Raw genomic sequence first — 19,572 nt, forward strand, 5'->3', positions numbered from 1 at the left:
ACCCAATTGAAGGCTAAACCATAAACCTCACTGACACTCCATTAAGTAATTTTTTCTTTTTTTGGCTAAGCACCTCACTCCAGATTAATATGCAGCTAATAAATAACCCCAAGAATGGTTGCATTTGCAGAGTTGCAGACAAAGTTTGGGAGCAAGCAAGTCACTTCACGTGCCTGGCATCTGGAGAAGAGCGCGTTGGTGAAGAAGCGAAGGAGCTTTCTTGGAATCTCTTGACAAAGCCAAGACGTCATCACATTAATAACGGAGTCCGAAAGAGTTTGGACCCAAGTTATGACCCAACAGACATTGTCATGAACAGTGGTAAGAATCTATGATTATATATATGAATGAATGTGAATATGATGATATTAACATAATCTTCATGTTTGATTTATTTCTTAATTTTGTGGTTTTTAGAGCGGCTCACGTTCACCCCTCCATTTCTTATTTATTAGAGAGAGAGAGAGAGAGAGAGACCCAGAAAGCCAAAACCAAGCAAAACCCCAAAAAAGGCTCTCTTTTTCATATACAATCCAACTCCACTAGCTCTCACTGTCTCACTGAGCCTATATCTCTGCGCGGTGGGGGTGTCATTGTATGTAAGGGGAGAACAGAGAGAAAGTGAAAACAGAGAGCATAGAAAAAAAGAAAAAAAAGGAACAAAGGCATAGGCATCCATCAAACTCTGTCTCTCTATTTGCACCCCTTTGCAGTGAGTGTGGTCTCTCAACTCTGTAAAAAACTCTGTTTAGACTCTAGGAGTGAGAAAGTTAGAGAGAGAAAGAAAGAAAGTGTCTTTCTGTGTGTGTGAAGAGAGTAGCAGAGATACATATATATAAAAGAGAGTGAGAGATGCAGCAGCACCTGATGCAGATGCAGCCCATGATGGCAGCCTATTATCCCAACAACGTCACTACAGATCACATTCAACAGGTCCTCTTCTTCTTCTCTGCCTTTTTGCTGGGCTCTTTTTCCTGTATCGTTTCTCTGCTTGCTTCTGCACTTCCATTTGGTTTGGTTTCTCCTGTCACTTCCTTTCATTTCCCCTTCTATTTCTTTTCTCTTCTCTGTGTTTTCTGTTTTTTTTTCTTTAATTTTATAAAAACTTATCCCTTTTTCTCTAAAGTATTGATTTTTGGTATTATTCTTTTTTTTTTTTGGTTTGTATGTACTTTTATGTATCCATGCTTGATTATTAGCTGAAGCTGTTTTCTTGGCTCTCTGTATTTTTGTCTCCGTATTGCTGTTTCTTCTGCTTTTCTAAATAGTTTCTCAAGCGCTTTCCAACATCTGCTTTTCTTTGGTGAAGTTCAAATGGGTGTTGAGAATTGATAAATGGTTTCTGTTATGTGGGATATCTTGATTTACTCCTTTTTCTTTTTGTGTGGGTTTTTTTTATATGCTAACGTCTTCTATCTGACGTAAATAGTGATAACCCACATCATCATGCATTTTGGTGCGTTTCTCAGATATCATGAGTTTATCTAGGGGCTTTCTGCTTGCAGCAGTGCACACTAACTTAAAGAATGGTGCTTTCATTTATTTTGACAAGCTGTGACTAGTGAACTAATTTTTTTACTTTCACTTGAGGGTCGGCTTCTTGAAAAAAATCTTGATGGCATACCTAGGATAGGATTATGAACCACAAGGTATTTAGCTTTCTATATTATGTGCATCAGTTTTGGTAGTCTTTTTATTCCATTAATTTTGTAAGGCATAAGTTGAGCTGATCTAGTTTAGATTTCAAGTTCAACTGAAAAATCCTTCACAAAATACCAAATAAGTCTCAGAGGGGCATTGAAACTGAGAAAAAATGAATACAGGGATAATCAAATAGTAAAGGACAAACTTGTAGGTGTATGTGGAGAATCTAGATGTTTGCAGAACTGGAATGGAAACTATGGATTGGTTTAAAAAATTCAAGGAAATCTGTTTAAAGTGCTCTTTTGGCATGTTCTTGTCTTTCTTGGCACCAAAACAGCGAATCCTACAGGGTTTTGTTCCTTTAAAGGGTTCTAACATAACTCATGTCCTCATTCTGTGATCAATCCTGTGCTTGACTGTCAAAATTGATTCTGGCTTTTTGAATCCATCACATAAACATAAAGGATGTTTTCTAGTCGAGTAGCGCTGTTGTCACTATTATGAATGTAAACACCACGGCTTTGATTCTGCGGCTTAAGTCTGTTCGGCTTCATTGCTTTCAGATTCATCATTTTCCAATCTCAAACTATTTGATGTCTGATTTGTACAAATTGGTTTATTGCTGGGAAACATGTGGTCAGATAATTGGCTTCAGTGCTGGTGCACCCGTAATTTCATTTTACTGTAATTATCTTCTGTATTAGCTTGTAGTTATCCCAGTGTCATATGGTTTAGATTAATTGTTCCTGATTTCATTAAATTTTACTGCAGTACTTGGACGAGAACAAGTCATTGATTCTGAAGATCGTTGAGAGCCAGAATACAGGGAAATTGAGTGAATGCGCAGAGTGAGCATTTAGTTCTTCATTGACTGCTCTGCTTTGGACATCTTTTTTTTTTTCACAGATTTCTATTTATAAGCAACGTATATCTGTTAGGCTATTTTTGTTTATTTTTTAACTAGCTTTCTAATTGATACTGCATGGTTGCAACTCATGGTCCACCTGGTGCACCATTGTCTTTTAGCATGATACAGGTCTCATATAAGTTTGTCCATTCCTTTTAGCCTGGATTTTGCACGTCCATTCAATCTTATGACGTGCTTATTTTAGTTTTGGAAGCTCTGCATTCAGCTCAGTACACTTAAACATTGTTTTGGAAGTTTAATGGCTATAAATTGAAAATTTATTTGTTTAAAGCACTAGACATTTCAGTAATTCTTTTGAAATTGTTTTAGGAACCAAGCAAAGCTACAGAGAAATCTGATGTACCTGGCTGCCATTGCTGATTCTCAACCCCAACCTCCTACCATGCATCCTCAGGTACAAACCTCATTTCCAAAAAGTTTTATAACTTGAAGGGTTCTGACTGATTCTGTCACGTAGTTCAACTGCGTAAATCAGTGTTGCAAATATTGTAGATTCCCTGATTGTGTTCGAAATTCTCTGTAGTACCCTTCCACTGGCATTATGCAACCAGGAGCACATTACATGCAGCAACAAGCAGCTCAACAGATGACACCACAATCGCTCATGGCTGCACGCTCTTCTATGTTGTACTCCCAGCAGCCATTTTCAGCTCTGCAACAACAAGCCCTGCACAGCCAACTTGCCATGAGTGCAGGAGGAAGCACAGGACTTCACATGCTCCAGAGTGAGGCAAATAATGCTGGAGGCAGTGGTCAATTTGGGGCTGGAGGGTTTGCTGATTATGGACGCAGCTCCCCTGGAGAAGGCCTGCATAGGAGGATGGCCAGTGGGAGTAAGCAAGATATGGGGGGTGTTGGGAGCTCTGGAGCCCATGGCGGAGATGGTGGCGAGACTCTTTACCTGAAATCTGCTGATGATGGGAATTAAGAGGTAAAATGACAGACATACTGGTCTGTTAGCATCTGAACTTAGAGAATTAGGTGAGGAATATCCAATTAGGCGCAGAAGAGAGGAAAAAAACAGACGACTTGCTGCTTAAAGGGCTTGTGTTTATCTTTGAGTGTTTACCCTCAAACCTTGAACTATGGTTTTTTTTAGTGAGACAATGCAGTTATGGTAGTATATCATGTAAATTTGTAGGCCATCTTCTTAAGGCGGTTTCCCTTTTATGTTACTTCAAATTTTTGTGCTCAATTCGGCGGGGGGAGGGGGTGGGGTTATAAACAAAAATCGACTTCTGGTGAACTGAAGTTGACATAGTAAAAGGCCTTATATACTGTTTTACATGACTTGTTCCGCTCAGTCTCCATGGGATTAACTGGGGCCGGTTCAAACCTTGTAGCGAAAAGAAGAAACCAGAACTTGTGACTAATTCTCTAAGAACATCTAATGACAGTGGAGATTGGATGCAGAACGATTTTCATTCATTCAGTTCAAACCTAAATATTATAAATTCTATCGAAAGGAAATACAACCAAAATAAAAAGATACAATTCAGCAAGTGATATTCGTGATTTTAGTACATAATATATATCTTCTGAATGCCTTAATTTTGAATGATCATTCGAGTGCGGCTGCTTGCTAGCAAGAAATACATTAAGTTTGGTTCATTCTTCACTGATATGGAAGGAAAGAATATATAAGGTTATGTGCAAAAATGCTAGTGAGTAGTGAAACATCACAATCACATAAGCTGATCTCCAAGAGAAAATAAAAAACAGAGAAAACTCTCATACATAAACACAAGGAGGTTGGAAAGTAGACAAGCTTTCTGCAACTGCTTCCCATAAGTTATTTTCATCACTAAGCTGATCAAGAACAGCTACAGGGAGAGGAGGGCCTTCTGAAAACCTCATCACCCTATCTGCTTTTGAAGCTTCATGGTTAGAAGAAGAAACCCAGCTCGCTTGTTCATCATGAGTGCCTTGTTGATCATCAAAAACTGCAATATTGGAATCTTGGCCTGTGAGTTGCTGAACAATTGCTCTGAACTCAGAAGCATTGCTGGCTTGAACCATCATAGGGCTGGAGATATACTTAATCATGGGTGCTTTAGCTTTTGTTGGTTTTTTGCTTTGATCAGGTTGAGGTTCGTGATGACTATGGTGATTTCTATGTTGTTCCATTTTTCGACTACAGAGAAATGGGGGAGAGAGAGAGAGAGCTTTTGGATATGTATCTACTTGGGCCTCCTTACATATATATGGGCAAAAATACCGTTAATGAATTGCATGTGGGTCAATTCAACCTTTAAATCCCTTGAAATATGTGGAGGTTCTTGAATGAATGGAAGCAACCAGGAAAGGAGCTAGGGACATATAGACAAATGTGGAAAACTAAGGCATGGACTAGAAAAAAGGTTGCTGCAAAGACCTTGTGCAGTAGACTATAAACACTGATGGCGTACATATTCAATTATGTTCTAAAATGGCTGCTTAAAATATCTAATCAAGTCACATTTGAAAGTTACAGCTTTACATCACATCGACATTTCTCTCTCCTTTGTGTTTTTCCAAAATCTCCCAATACTATAATTGATATACTGATTTCTAATGTATAGAAATAATACCCCAACCCAACATTACCTATAAAAGGAAACTGATGTTTCTAATTATTTTACTTTCTGTCAAATTATATTAAAACTATGACGAACAAGTCCAGAGCCAGCTTCAAATTATTTTTAACTTTCTCTTTTCTCTTTCTGTCATATGATGATATCAGTATCAGTAAATTAAAAGAGAAAAAGATATATACGTTCCTTTGGATAATAATGCAGAGATTGATTGGTGTTTTTTCCACACAAAAGTATATCATCACGTGCCAATCTTGGTCAAACCCTAATTTGCAGTCCTTGTCTTGTCACCACCACCACCACCACCACGGCACAACTCCTTCTAGTCCTGGGGAGCAGAATCATGCACGTCTATCTTTGACTTTATCTCTAGTTAGCAAACAATCATTGTACCAAAATGAAAAAAACAAAACAAAACTTGTGTTACCGTTTGTTTAAAATAAGATTGCTTGATCACCTAGTAGCAACGAACGAACGAACTGGTCAAGGTGGTCCATATGTAGCGTGCAGGCAAATGCCTCCATGGCCAATTAATTACAAATATTTTTCTAGAACGATAAGGACATGGACTCATATATGATTATTTTAATTTTATTTTCAAATTTGTCAATTCCTTTTGCTAATTAACCTCATTCCATCTCCTTTTGTTTTGTTTCTTTAATTAATTAATTTTTTTTTCTGGGTTAAGTGATGCATGCAACTTAATCTTGTCTTCCCAGGTCAAACTTCAAAGATCCGAGTTATTGACTATGACTAGCTTAATTTATATTATAAAGAATGGCGGCATTTGAATGTATATAATTTATTTTTGGAGGTTCTTCTGATTTAGAATTAAAACGCAAATGATGTATGAAAAGTCTGAGGTGCCCTTATAGTACCAATCCTCCTCCACCAATCTCATTTGTATTAAAAGAAAAAGAATGAAAGGCCTTCATTGTTGGACCTTCAGGCCCATACTTCTTCCTTGTGCTTGGAATTCATGCTACGGGCTTTTACTTATGAATGGGCCTCTGAATGGGTTGGATCTGGTAATTATAGGGCGAAACTTTAAAAGGTACGACACCGTTGAAAGTGGTTTATTACTGTCAAGTATCGACACTGAACTTAAGAGAGTAAGCAGGAAGAAAGAGACTCATGGCGTGTTTACTAATCAGAAATTGGAATTCTTATTAGGAATTGAATTTTGCATATGAAGGATTTTGTGTTTACTTCACATCAAGCAATTCAAAAGTAAGTGAGGTCCACATAAAATTAGGAATTGAATTCTTGATTTCGGAGGAATTCAATTATTATGTGGGAGGTGGTATTCTATATCCTTGCACAATTTTTAAAATTCCAAATTTGCCATCTATCTTAATCCAACATTGAGGACATTTAATAATTAGTACCACTCTCCCCCTAATTCCATATAGTTTAGTAAACAACTTTAATAGGAATCCGAAATCTAACTCTCATCAATCCATATGATTTAATAAACAACTTCAATAGGAATCCGAAATTTAATTCTCCTCAATCCAACTCCTCATCAATTCGATTCCATACAATCAAAGTTGAAAGCTTGAATGGCGTGCCTTGTGTCCATGACCCTCTCTGTACCTGTCTCAGCTTCACATTGCTTCACAAAGGTAAGATCACATTTACCAAACTTGTGGTCAACAAAAAAACCCTAGCTTTTATCCTTGAGCTGCTGAAACAACCTCAGAAAACTTGGGATTTGAAAGCAGGAGTGGGAAAATGCTTTGGAGATTTGAAAAATAATTTGTGTTGCAATATTTTTTATTTATGTTTTTTATTTTGTTATTATTAAACTCCAGGAAATACCTCCGAGAAAATCAGCCAACTTGAGGAACAGGTTTTCTTCTTCAATCTCTTTTCTCAATCGCCAGTTGTTAGTCATATACTAATTTTGTTCTTCGAAATTTAGTGCTTTTATTTCTACCAAAAGAAAATTTGAAAATCAGATTTGAGTTGAATTCCATTCCAGTCTGGCAATCAGATTTGAGTTGCTTAAAAACCCATTAGATGCATTAAATTTGTAGAATCTGTATGTTTTCACTTCCAGTTAGTCAAATCGTATGTCAGGTTGGGGTGTTCCAACATGAGTCCAGTGTGAAGGGTAACTTCATCCCAAGTTCAGCAAGTTAGAATCTCTTCAAGGTCATGAAAGAAAAGAAAAAAAACTTAAAAAGGAGGGAAAAGGCATTCCATTTTTCATGGTAAACAGAATAAGCCTTAGCCTATCGAGATGCTATTCTTTAGTCATTTTTTCATGGAACTCTTGTTCCTGCATGCTCTGTTATTTTAATTGTACGTATATGGATGAATAGCGTCTTCAGTTTCTCGTGTTACATTATATGGCATCTACTCTCCAGTCACAAGCAATGTATCTTTCTGCATGATTTGATAAATTTAAACTATAAGTAATTCACTAAGGAAGTCTTATAATTAAATGAATAATTCTGTTTCATTTGGTTCTTGTGTCAATATGTAAATACATGATGAAGATGTTCTTTGGTCTTGGCTGAGATTGTTCATCTTTTAAACTGCAAAAAAAAAAAGCTATTTATTGACGAAGAAAAAAAAAATGCTCTAAGCTTTTAATTTCATCCCTAAAAATCAGCTACTTGTACAACATAACACAAAACATTCGACTTGCATTGGCGGGGAACAATAGCATTAACATCCCCGTTTCCATTTGATGCAATTCATGTATCTAAATGTAGATTCAAAGAAAAATTTTGTGGGGCAAAGCATGATCATGAACAATGTACAACCCCGTAATTAATTAATATCCATGAGGGAATTAGGAGAGGTTGCATGTTGAATCTACCACTTGACAGTAGAGACAGGCTCATTCTCATAGACAGACCATCTATCCATCCATCCATCCATCCATCCATCTGCAGCAAAGTAATCAATCTGTACGTGGCAACAAGAAACTAAAGCCGGAGTTCTCACGAATAAGTGGCGGTGGTTCAATGTCAGAGATGTCTATTTGTTCCATTGATTTTGATATGTCATCAACTGAAAATGGAATGCTGCAGCATAAAGGGTTACCAATGAATATGGATAGTGTCAGTCCAATGTCCAGGATATAGAGGTAAACGAGGAAGGAATGAGATATGTTCAGCAATGATAACAAGCCCTACCAAAAGCAGAACCAAAGAAAGTTATTTTGTAATTGTTACCAAAAGTTTCCTTTCTTAAGGTTTCAATGAGTTTAACTTATGAATGCAACTCCAAATGAAGTAACAAAACAAATGAAACAGAAGAGAAGAGAAGAGAAGCGAAAGAAAAGCTGAATCAGGGTGATGACATGGTTAAATGTTTGCATAACCTGGAATCGTCATCCAACAGGAAAGAATTACTGACAGCATTGTTGGAATCTTCTGTCATCAACACTCTCATATTGGATATAACCTAGATGGACCATTGAAAAAAGAGAAAAAAATGTGCAAGTAAGTTTTTAGATGCATGTTTTCAGTTCAGTTCAGTGTATTGTAATTTATTTTAATGCTGGGTGACGAAGATGACTCGAACCTAGCTGAGAAATGGCATCCATAAAAACTTACATCCGAGGACACACTATGTGTGCCATATTTGTCATCCCAGTACATTGTACTGATACGATATAGCTGCTGTATACTGAGGACCTGTTAAAAAAGAAGTTCGAGGGAGAGGTTAATAGACTAAAGTATAGTTTGTTTTATCCTTGCATACACATCACTTACCGGGCACAGGTCATGGCTTATTTCATCAAGCGTCTTTTTTGGTTTTTGATGTATGACCTGAACAGAAAACGTAAAAATTTGAGGACTAACAGTAACTTCACCATTATAAAACGTAACTACTATTACTGGCAGTAGAAACGGAAAATAATGAATGAAAGATACCAGGAAACCAATAGCCTGCCTGATATGCTTGAGTTCATCCCAAGCTGAACCTGCATACTGCATTTTCTTTTATTTAGTAAGTGAGTGTATATTAATTATCGCACAGCACAGCATGAAGAGGAACTAAATTCAAGGTACCTCATCTGTTGCCTTATAGCACCAGTGCTCCAGTTCAGCCAACCCAGCTTTAACATACTCTCCATTACTAAATGAACAGCACTCTCGTCTTAATAGAAGGCTGCAGAAAATACTCTTATATTAGAAAAGTTTAGGGAATGTTAAACAGTATACAAACACTCTCATCTCGTCTCTTCTCGTCTTAATACCTGTTGAATAGCTGAACATTGATGAAGGAGAATATCTGTGTGAAAACCTTACGAACTAAAAATGGAGGTACCTGTAAAGAGGGAGGAACAATGTGTGTGAGAGCAATAGGCTATATATGTTGAGAAGAAGAAAGACTTATCACTATCATATTATTATGTGAATGTGAGTAAGGTAAGAGAAGGGGGAACTCACATGATTTGCTTTTAAAGTATTTAAGAAGTTTCCGAGGCTCTTGACAATCCCTTGCCAGTGAGCAATCAAAGCTCTCTGGGCCTCAGTGTTGGCAACTGATCGTGATGATCCTTTAACCAAGCTTGCCCTGGATGTTCTTGGTGCCTGTTAAAGTTCCAAATTTAGTATTACTTCTTGAAAAATTCATGCAAGAATATTTGTTTCCTATTCTGTAGATGAACATTTTAATGGACCTGGATGCACAATCCAAGCAACGGAGAAATCTCTTTCTTCAAATTATCTCGAATCATCCCATAAATCTTTTCTACATATGCCGTGAGTTGCTGTTTGAAAAGCAAAGCTGGGTACTTGGCTTCAACTTGTCGTAAACTGTCCACTCCACCACTCATTCCACCATTGATTAAGGAAAGATTCACTCCTTGTGGAGTTCCACGGAAACTCTAGAGGAAAACAATTGCAAAAATGTGAAGAAACTGAGGAAATGAAAATTCATGAATTGCAATATTCAATGTGGACAAGAGACTAGGAATTACATACTTGTGTCATCCTTCCGAACAAGGTAGCTGATGACGATCGACGTCGTTGTGGTGCCATCCCAGCAGCACCACTGGCTTTCAGTGTGCGCTGGAGTAGTAATAGAAGTGTTGAGGCATTGGATAACCAATAGGCCAATATATCATTGTTATCCTGGGTCTGAATTCAAGTTAACGAGGTTTGTTTTGTGTTAAGAATAAACAGAAAACCAAAATACCAGAAACATTAAGCATGGGAATTCCAAACCTCAATGGCATTCCCTATGGTCTGAATAATCCTATCAAAAATGCTAGTCCGCTCAACTTCAAATGATCTCCACTGCAAAAGGCATTTGTATATGATGCAGGCAGCAATTGGCCTGTTCGCTGCAAAGCCTAGATGTTGTGCAATACATCGAATGAGCAATTCCTGATTCTCTTGCTGTTTTTCATTCAGTGATTTCTGTGGCTTGTCCTCCAATTCTGACTCCCTGTGGTTTATTGAAGAACTATGCAGATCCTGATCCATTTTACCAGGTGATTAATTTAACATACAGAAAAGTTAAGAAATAGCCTTCCACTGCATCATCTTGCTTGACGTTGAAGAGAAACTTACCATAGTTGTCTTTGCATCCCCTCCAATGTGACCACTTTCAGCTGCCCTCTGCCAATCATCAAACAAGAAGAAAATTTTAACCATCTGAAAATTACAGCATTCCATGGTTTGCATTGAAAATTACCTGAATAATTGATCTGGACCGTCCAGAAAGGAATTTATTAGGCGCCATGGACACAGCTTGTTGGCGTAATACTTGGTTTTCTGATTCTAAATTGGTAAGCTTCTCTTCTAGCCTAATAAAGGAAGTTTAAATATACAGTAAACCACATCAGGCAAGTTAGAATTGGTAATTCATTTAAAAGAAGACATGAACATGTAGGAAGCTCATGCTTTAGACGTCATATTACCTGGTCAAATTTTCCTGGAGCTGACTAACTTTTTTCTCTGTTTCTTCTAATTTATTGCGTCGTTCTTCACCTGATGTTTGAGCTTCATTGTATTTTCTTTCATTGTCATCTGCCCTTTGTTTCTCTGCCTCCAAAGAGGCCTGGGGAGGTGGGGAGTTGGCAGGTAGCACAGAGCCAAGGTCAAGATGAAGTAATTGAAAAAAAACCAGAATCTACTGCGACATATATCAACAATAAAAGATGACAACAAATACATAAAGCATTCTGAAACATGTTAAAGCCTTGTAAACTCAAAGACAGAGTATTATAGGTGCTGTTTAATGTATTGAACATTCTTACCTTCAAACTGTCCACTTCTGCAGTTAGAGAATCAACTTTCTGAGTATCCTCAACAACAACTTGGGTTTCCTTAACAACAGGAGGCGCGTCTTGAATAGCTTTCTTTGCAGACTCTCGTTCCTTGACAACCAAGGCATTTGTTTCATCAACTTTGTTCTGCATTTCTTGCAATGAATTCTGCAATTTCGTTATCTCTTGTGCTTTTGCTTCTTCTAGGTCAGTCTACAAACATGACATGAACTTTAGCTTGACAACATTTGCATGCATAACCTAAATTAGAATCTATGAGCCTCATCAAGAGCAAGGATGCAAAATAAAAGGTAACATATATGGATGTTAAAGTAGCATAATTTTCTATCAGCTGCATTTGTCGAAAGTACACCAATGCATTAGCATAGTAGCTTTTGGCGTGAGCCATAAGTTGAGACGAAGAAAGTATTCATCAGCCTTTCACAGCATCTTCTCTATGAAACTAAATCACTCTGCAAGACACAGAGATTACCCTTAAACGTTTTTCCAACTGTAGACGCCAAGTTAGTTCCTCCACTCGTTTTTCCAGCTTATCTTTTGCTTCTTTAAGTGCTCCTGTTTCCCTTGCAGCCTGAAGAAAATTGGAGATAATATGAATATCATAAATAAAAAGAAGATTTTAAAAATGTCAGCTAGAAACAGAAAATGTGCATAATATTATTTATGGCAATAATCAGTACATCATCAATCCAAAACATCAGTGGACGATCTACATGTCTACATAGAAGGCTTCATCTAATTTATCTAATTTATTTATGTCCATTACTATTTTATTCAAACCTACAATATATTCTTCTTTATTCCATAGTATATCCCAGTATTGAAATGGGCCTCATCCCCTTGGCTCAATCACTCACATCTGACAATAACCTTCAGTCAATTAAACAGAAACTAGGCACTGTCCTGCATGCACTAAATTTTACATATTCCTCTCATCTTGGCTACTGAACTATAAGTTGATGATTGGATCACAAAAAGTGTTGAGAGAGTTCAATAGTTACCATTTTGAGCTTCCTAAGTTCCTTCCTTGCAATTTTTCCCCTCATTCGGCACTGTGCGACTATTGAACCCTTCTTGAGCTTCTTAAAGTATTTGACAGCTTTATGACAACGCCACACCGCCTGCAATTTTTCATTTAGATATATTTTTTTTTCAAAGGCAATAGAAAATTAGTAAAGTTGCATATCAGATGTTTCCTGAGTCCTGATCACAAAGAGCTTCACTGATTAAAAAAAGAATCGTGCAAGATAATTCTATACAACCTGAATGATGGTTGCTGCTTTAGTTTGCCTTTTAAATCTGAATTCTTTACGAGCAGCCATTGCTCTTAAACCTGTTTGCAAGACAAGAACTGAGATATGGAGTCTGTTGTAAGTTGATCTGGCTTGGTATTTGCGCGTGTTCTTCTGAATTTTCACAGCAGCTGCCTCTCTTTTCATGCAGTGAAAGACTTTGCAAGCCAGACTTCCTACAAGTTATACCAAAAAATATTGAAGGAAATTAATTAGCAAGTTAAACTGAGGCCCCAAAAGAGTTGTGTGAGAAAAGTAAGTAAAGGAAAATCATAGCTACATCCTTTTGTAAGATTCTCTCTAAGAACTAAATAGCACTGCATGTAGTTATAGGCCTGATTGGTTCTAATGAATTTTTCATGTGACTCACCTCTGCATACCGATTGCATAACTATGGTTGCCTGTCGCAGCGCAATAAACCGTTTCCGAGCATAATGGGTTCGTACACGCCGCTGGATAGTTTTAGCTGCAATACTGAGTACTTCGGCTCTTCGTGCATCTAACTCAGCCATCTGACCAGCCCTTAGGAACACCTTTGTTTTACCTATCTGCAAAATCGAACAAATGCCTCTACCCTCAGCATGTGACTGGATGTTGACACATATACTGTCCATGTATGCATGATATGATTAAGTCCAAATGCGGATTAAGTCCATGCTTTAAGGTTAAATCACATTTCCTAGTAACTCTGCCGCAACATGCATGAGCGGCTGTAAGACTGGTCAAAGCTTTGGCAATTTGGAGTGAATACTAGTTGCACTAACAATTCTCTAATTATAAGAAGGCTCTGAATTATTAAAGGAACAGCTCATTTTACCTGAAACCCTTTAAGACCCTTCTTTTCCAGAATCTTTGTGCAGGCAACTTTTTCATCATAGCTGCTCATAAGTAAGAACAGGCTCAGAATGTAGATCCACCAAGTTTAATCAGAAAGTTGAAATATTATGGCCAAAAACTTCTCTTCCCACTTGAACTGAAAAACCTGAGAGATTATACTTACTTTCCTTCCAAGACCTCTGGTGCAAGAAGTCCAAATCGGTTTATGAATTCGAAAAAGGGTTTTCGAGTAGGGTATCCAGCACAGCTAATTCTGATTGCCTCTAAAACACCCTACAGGGGAAACTGTCAGCAGCAGCTGAAATAAAAAATACATATATTTTTTAAAGAAAGTAAAAAGGAAAAAGAACATTGTTTGCTTACACCACAGCGCAGTTGCTGCATAATGTTGACGTTCTCAAATACGGCTGGTTTTAGAAGGTTGTTTGGCTTCACACATCTGATATAGTGAGGCTCTGTAGAGTTTAGGGTTTCCATTAATGACTGTAGTTGCAGCTGCACCAATTAGAATGTAGAAAATTTAAGTGTCAACTTCTTGCAGCATAAGTTGACATTGCAGAATATAAAAGAAGCCACATGAGCTTCCATGTAGCTTTACTTCGATAGTTGATTATCTAGGGTAAGTTGACCTTCATGTCATGCTCACCAAGACAGTGAAAAAAAATACCTTAAAACGAGAGCCAATTGAAGAAAACTTGGAAGATTTGGCTGTCTCTTCTGGAAGTGGAGGGAAAAGGCCTGCCACAAAAGAACATTTGGAAGCACCCAACAAGTCTTGATGTTCAGGAACCACATAGTCCTTGTTTTTGTCCAAAAATTGGTCAGATTGATATAGAACCTGCAGCAAAGTATTCAAATGGTAAAATTCTGAAATAATTGGTTCTTATATTTCCATAAATTGTTGCTTTGGTAGTTAATTTACCTCTCCAGCATAATGAGCGATGGCAAAATCTGTGCGAGAAAGTTTTGGCTTTATAAAGCGCTTGTGAGTTTTGAATGTCTGATAAAGCTTATTTGCAAATGTTTCATGGGTTGACTTTGGAAACATGCTGGTAAAAAGATAAAAAAAAGCAGTTAGCAAGAATGAAGAATCTAGCTCAGACCTGTTCTTTACTTTTCCTTTTCTTTTCATTTTCTCTATTGGACATCCAGCTAAAACCTTAGATAGGGAGTTCCTAATATCTAATAGTCTTAAACATTTCTAAAACCTTTTCTAAACAATGGAGGAATGAAACCTCAAGTGAACATTGACTGCCTTCCTTTGAAGGAAGAACGAGAACTTTCAAAGCAGAGGAATTATAGCTTACCAAGCTTCATCAAGGAGAGCAACTATACCACCAGGTTTCTGTGAAAGAAAACATCATACGTGAAGACTTGTGAGAATAAAATTTATTGTTGACTACAAGAACATTGAAAATCAACATGTTATTCTATTTGTCCATCAATGCCTATAAATAAACTTCTGACCAGACAGCCTTGGCAACCAGGTTCTTTTAATGAATTACTGTCCAGTTTAGATATGATAATCAACTAAACACTGAAACTGATACTCAGAATAGGAATAACCTTTTCAATAAGATCCAGGACATCTTGATTATCGACAAATTCAATGTAGCTCCAATTAATCTGCTCTTTTGTGTATTCTTCTTGTTCCATCTTGAAGACGTGCTGAAAATGTACAGGAAAAACGTAATTTTCAAATAATAACAATAGTAATAGTAATCTAGAATATAAACATTAGAGAAAGCTAAAGATAATAATCTGAGGCATTACCTGATTGAAATGTTGCTGCAATTTCTCATTTGTGAAGTTAATGCAGAACTGCTCAAAACTGCACAGGATGATATGCTGAAATTAAGTTGCAAAATAATGCCAACCCATAAGGGAGAACTGCTCAAAACTACCATAGAATGTACACATATAGGGACATCCATGTAGTCTATGTATGGTATTATGTTCATTAGTTGTTACCTATTGGTCTTAAAACTTTCAAAACCATAGATGTCAAGGACCCCAATCAGAGATTTCGAGGTAGCATCTTGTCCAATTGAGACATTAATTTTGTCCACCAACCTGTATAAATACAAGTAGCTTAGGATCACATCAGCATTTTATTTCTCACTCTACAATTTGCTTATCCTGGTAATTAGGATACTTGTTCATGAACCAGATGTAAATATGAAAATGTTGTTTTAAACACCAGTGACTAACCAGTCAAACAATCGAGAATATATTGTCTTTGCTAAACCATCACGGCTAATGGCTGCACTTTGAGGATCAAGACTTCTCTTGATAACTTCTTCTGGTGTGATCATGACACGCTTGCATAATGCATCTTCCAATGCATCAACATCACACCTGAGGTAATGTTATTATCACAAATATTACAATATGAAAGAAAAACAAACTGGAATACACATTACAAGGGCAATAAGATGAAAGAATAAATACATGAGAAGCTCTGCAGTCATTTTGAGATGGAACTTGGCTGGATCATCTTTTGGAACTGACGAATCAACTTCCATTCCCTTGGCAAACTCAATATTTCCAAGATGAAGAATTGCGGCAACTACTCTAAAAATTGCTTCCTGAGAGAGAGAGAGAGAGAGAGAAAGTGGGGGGGGTTGTTTGAGACGAGTGTCTTTCTAAGGTTCCATGTTAGAAAGAAGTTAGGAAGAGGCTACCTGCTCCTTAGCGCTTATTCCAACAACATCCATAGCTCTCCTTGTGGCAAGATAATCATGGGCATCACTTACACCAACCAGTTCGTAGCAACGTGACTGGTTAAGATAGTGAAATGATTTAGGATTTGCCAACTTGTACTTCTCAATTTCCTGTCAACATAAACAAATATTAGCCCGAAGTTGTATGAAAAGAAATCTGCATTCCAACAGGATCTTACCTCCTGTGGTGCAGCACAAAGAAGGTAGAAGCAGTGGTAGTTCCGTTCAGGATCAGAAATTTGGCAAACACGAGACCGTTCCAGAAGGTAAGTTCTAATGGCTGCTCCTGATATTCTTCCTTGCTTATCAAATTGGATTTCAACAAATTTACCAAAACGACTGCACAATTTAAAGAGAACACCAATGTAAATTTATCAGAAGATACTTGAGGTTAGGTAATTCATGGCAGCAAATGATTGCTGATATAGTCTTCATCATCATATTGACTCAGCAGTATACTAGTGAATAAGGAAAATCCAGGAGATAAAAAAGTCAAGCCAAGGGCAGAGAGAATCAACATCCTACTTCATTGCCCAAATGCAAGAGTATCTTACCTAGAATTGTTATTTCTAACAGTTTTAGCATTGCCAAATGCTTCAAGAACTGGATTTGACTGCACTCAGAAAAGAAAGAAGCATCGTAAGAATTGTATAAGAAACTACTGGAGTTTGATATATAGAAGATAATATCGAGTAATTGAAGCTTCATATAAATGCTAATCAAAGGTAGGATATCAATCTTACTTCAAGAACTTGCTGTTCAACTGTACGTCCTTCGGTTGCAGCCCGGCCACCCAGAAATGCAAGGTACCGCATTAGCATTTTTGTGGTCTCAGTTTTACCTGCCCCACTTTCACCACTGACCAGAATTGAATTGCTTTTTCCTTCATTAATCATTGCCCTGGTTTGTTCAAAGAATCAATTGTAAATATTTGGTTTATTGATAAATTGAGCAATGGAATGTAAATGAAGGTAACCTGTATGCAACATCTGCAACTGCAAAAACATGAGGGCTTAGTTCTCCAAATGGTGCTCCCTTGTATTGTTGCATCATGTGACCATCATAAAGATGGGGCAGTCTTTGGAATGGGTTAATGGCAATAAGGATATTTCCAGTATAAGTCTATCATGATAGAAATGAAGGCATATATTATTGCAGATACCATGGTTATACAGAGTAAGGATTCTCATTTTGAATAAGAACCTAGTAAGTTTTTCAAAATGAAGGGCGGGAAACTTACATAGATTTCATTAAGTTCGTATCTAATTTTTAAATTCTGCAGAACTCCAGGCTCATGCAGATAAGATAGCTTTGTCATGTCATCGACTCCGCCAGCAGGAGCTTCCATATCTTTTGGATATATTTTTGATAATTTGGCAACAATCTTAATAGCATCAAAATAGAAATTAGAGCCCAATACTAGAAGCAATGGTGAATTCCAAAGAACAAACATAAAAGTTATTTCTGATGATTTAGTTGATTTGCAGTCAAGTGATGAAAAGGATAAAAACAAACACATCACGTTTAGTAACAGGAAATGCACCTTCTTCCCATTGGTATTCTCGATCTCAGCTTCCTGTCCATTAATCTTTGACACTTGTCCATCAATCCAAGCCAATTCCGGGTCTTCAACCCAGACATTAGATCCTACAATGATATTTACTGGTGTTCCCTGTAGTTGAAGATACAAAGGAATGAAATTATACAAAAAAATTTATTTAAAATGTCATCATAAACACAAACTTCACCAATAACCATTTCTGAAGACTACTTCTGAATCATTTTGTATGAAAACTGGAAAAAGAATAAAGGGGCAAATTATTCCAACAAAATACGTGCCAACACCTTTTGTCCTATTGCTGTTGCATATCTACTAAGTCTATGTCAGGTATGCCCACCACATTTATTTCACCATCACCAAAAGTACAGTGTGATGCTAAACACACTCATCTCTCTTGCTCAATGCTTAGTTCGAGTTGTCATATGCCTTGTGTTTTACCTAGGAACAGAAAAGCTAGTAGTTTCTTGTTTGCGAAATTTATGTTTTAAAGGAACAGCTAGTTCAGAAAACCACACAGACACACGCACATCCCTCCATTCTTATTACACCCTTGGCAAAGAAATTTTCGGTTACCACATCTCTGAGAAGCAAAGAATCCCAATCTGGTAATCACAAGCTAACACTGGGCTATTGTAAAGGATAACATACACTAAACAACCGTTCAATTTTTCATCACAGACACTAACTTAATCATATAAAAGAAAACTTAATCATATGAAAGAAAACTTAATCATTTGTTATTAACAAACTCAACAACCATTTGATCCCTGGAATTAGTTTTTGAATGCGACGTACATTTTTTTAACTGAATTTCGGAAACCTAGTTTAATCTACAAATTAAAGGAAGACAAAACCATGGATATACGGAAATCAACAAATGTCAATTTATGAAATTCAACAAAAGACCGTACGTACCATTTTTCTTTTCTAGGCTGCCAATCCAAAGCTCATCAAGTACTTTTATTCAAAAGTTGAGATGCATGACAAATCAGCTCCCAACTCCAGCTGAGAAGTGTTCCTTTCCACCAGACACCATAAGAGAAAGAGACCACTTTGAGCAAAACCATCAAACTGTTGAGAATGAACAAGAGTCGAGGTTAATGGGGTCAGACAAAAACTCCATTTTCCGGGAAAGTTGGCAAGAAAGTGAAGGAAAAAATGGGAAGGGGTAGAAAGAGAAACAGAGATTGGTTGATTGGTGAAGTGGGAAAGTTTTGATTGTGTGATTGTGTGTGGGAAGTGAATGTGGATCGAGTCGGTTGTGGGAGTGACATTCTTCAGAAGGGCCTCTTGTTTCGGTTGCTTTCCTTTGTTTGCGCGCCAATTAGTGGCTACTAACCAAGTCTTCTCTCTCTTTCTTTAACGGTACATCTCCTTGTGTCATAGTGTTCTCTCCGTCTGGGGATGTTCCAATCTTGTGTATCTGAATGTATTGTAAACATTTGCTACTCGTCATGAAAACCGTTGGATTGGGATTAAAGTCTTCGAAAATTTTAGCGGACTGGATTTTCTTTCTTTTCCTCTGTGTTTGTATTTGAATGTGATGCCGACCTCCGTCCTGCTTTTTTTCTTTTAAACAGAACAGAAAGTTTTGTCTTTCAGAAACATGCTTTAAAATAATAAATATGAAAGAGTTTAGGATCTCCCCTGCTTCAACTGGCAGACGCATTTACAAAGATTTGGTTTTTATACTTGTATATGATTCCTTCCACTGTTAAACAGTTTTGGGGAGCTGAAGATCCAAGCTCCAAACTA

At 37.2% G+C, this 19,572-nt stretch overlaps 2 protein-coding genes across 7 annotated transcripts; one reads left to right on the top strand and one right to left on the bottom strand.

Moving 5' to 3' along the window:
• Positions 1-456: 456 nt before the first annotated feature.
• On the top strand, positions 457-3,754 carry AN3 (SSXT family protein). Its single transcript, XM_008220072.2, has 4 exons — positions 457-933; positions 2,416-2,492; positions 2,882-2,966; positions 3,096-3,754. The coding sequence occupies exons 1-4, from the start codon at positions 853-855 to the stop codon at positions 3,498-3,500; spliced, it is 648 nt and encodes a 215-aa protein (XP_008218294.1). The 5' UTR covers positions 457-852; the 3' UTR covers positions 3,501-3,754.
• A 3,966-nt stretch (positions 3,755-7,720) lies between these two features.
• LOC103318672 (myosin-11) lies at positions 7,721-19,388 on the bottom strand. 6 transcript variants are annotated; one of them, XR_001678297.2, is made up of 38 exons: positions 18,733-19,383; positions 17,800-17,928; positions 17,497-17,640; positions 17,233-17,378; positions 17,000-17,156; positions 16,811-16,869; positions 16,436-16,595; positions 16,218-16,367; positions 15,985-16,121; positions 15,745-15,891; positions 15,505-15,606; positions 15,307-15,364; positions 15,100-15,201; positions 14,841-14,878; positions 14,456-14,582; positions 14,201-14,371; positions 13,897-14,028; positions 13,697-13,806; positions 13,514-13,574; positions 13,067-13,244; positions 12,667-12,872; positions 12,406-12,525; positions 11,877-11,975; positions 11,375-11,596; positions 11,036-11,175; positions 10,810-10,921; positions 10,686-10,733; positions 10,338-10,589; positions 10,095-10,250; positions 9,791-9,997; positions 9,558-9,701; positions 9,365-9,435; positions 9,177-9,276; positions 9,039-9,095; positions 8,877-8,933; positions 8,686-8,798; positions 8,483-8,565; positions 7,721-8,183 (listed from the first exon to the last, which is right to left on the bottom strand). XR_001678297.2 is itself a non-coding variant. In XM_089043434.1 (38 exons), exons 1-38 carry the CDS (start codon positions 18,733-18,735, stop codon positions 8,060-8,062), a joined length of 4,536 nt encoding a protein of 1,511 aa, XP_088899560.1. In that variant the 5' UTR covers positions 18,736-19,372; the 3' UTR covers positions 7,721-8,059. The 6 variants fall into 6 exon arrangements, 3 of the variants coding, with proteins under 3 accessions (XP_088899560.1, XP_008218295.2, XP_088899564.1); XM_089043434.1 differs by having other exon boundaries at positions 8,718-8,798; positions 16,218-16,313; positions 18,733-19,372; XM_008220073.3 differs by having other exon boundaries at positions 8,718-8,798; positions 18,733-19,365.
• Positions 19,389-19,572: the final 184 nt, after the last annotated feature.

Source organism: Prunus mume, linkage group LG1 (assembly GCF_029339155.1).
Source record: "Prunus mume cultivar Tortuosa linkage group LG1, ASM2933915v1, whole genome shotgun sequence".
NCBI lineage: Eukaryota > Viridiplantae > Streptophyta > Magnoliopsida > Rosales > Rosaceae > Prunus > Prunus mume.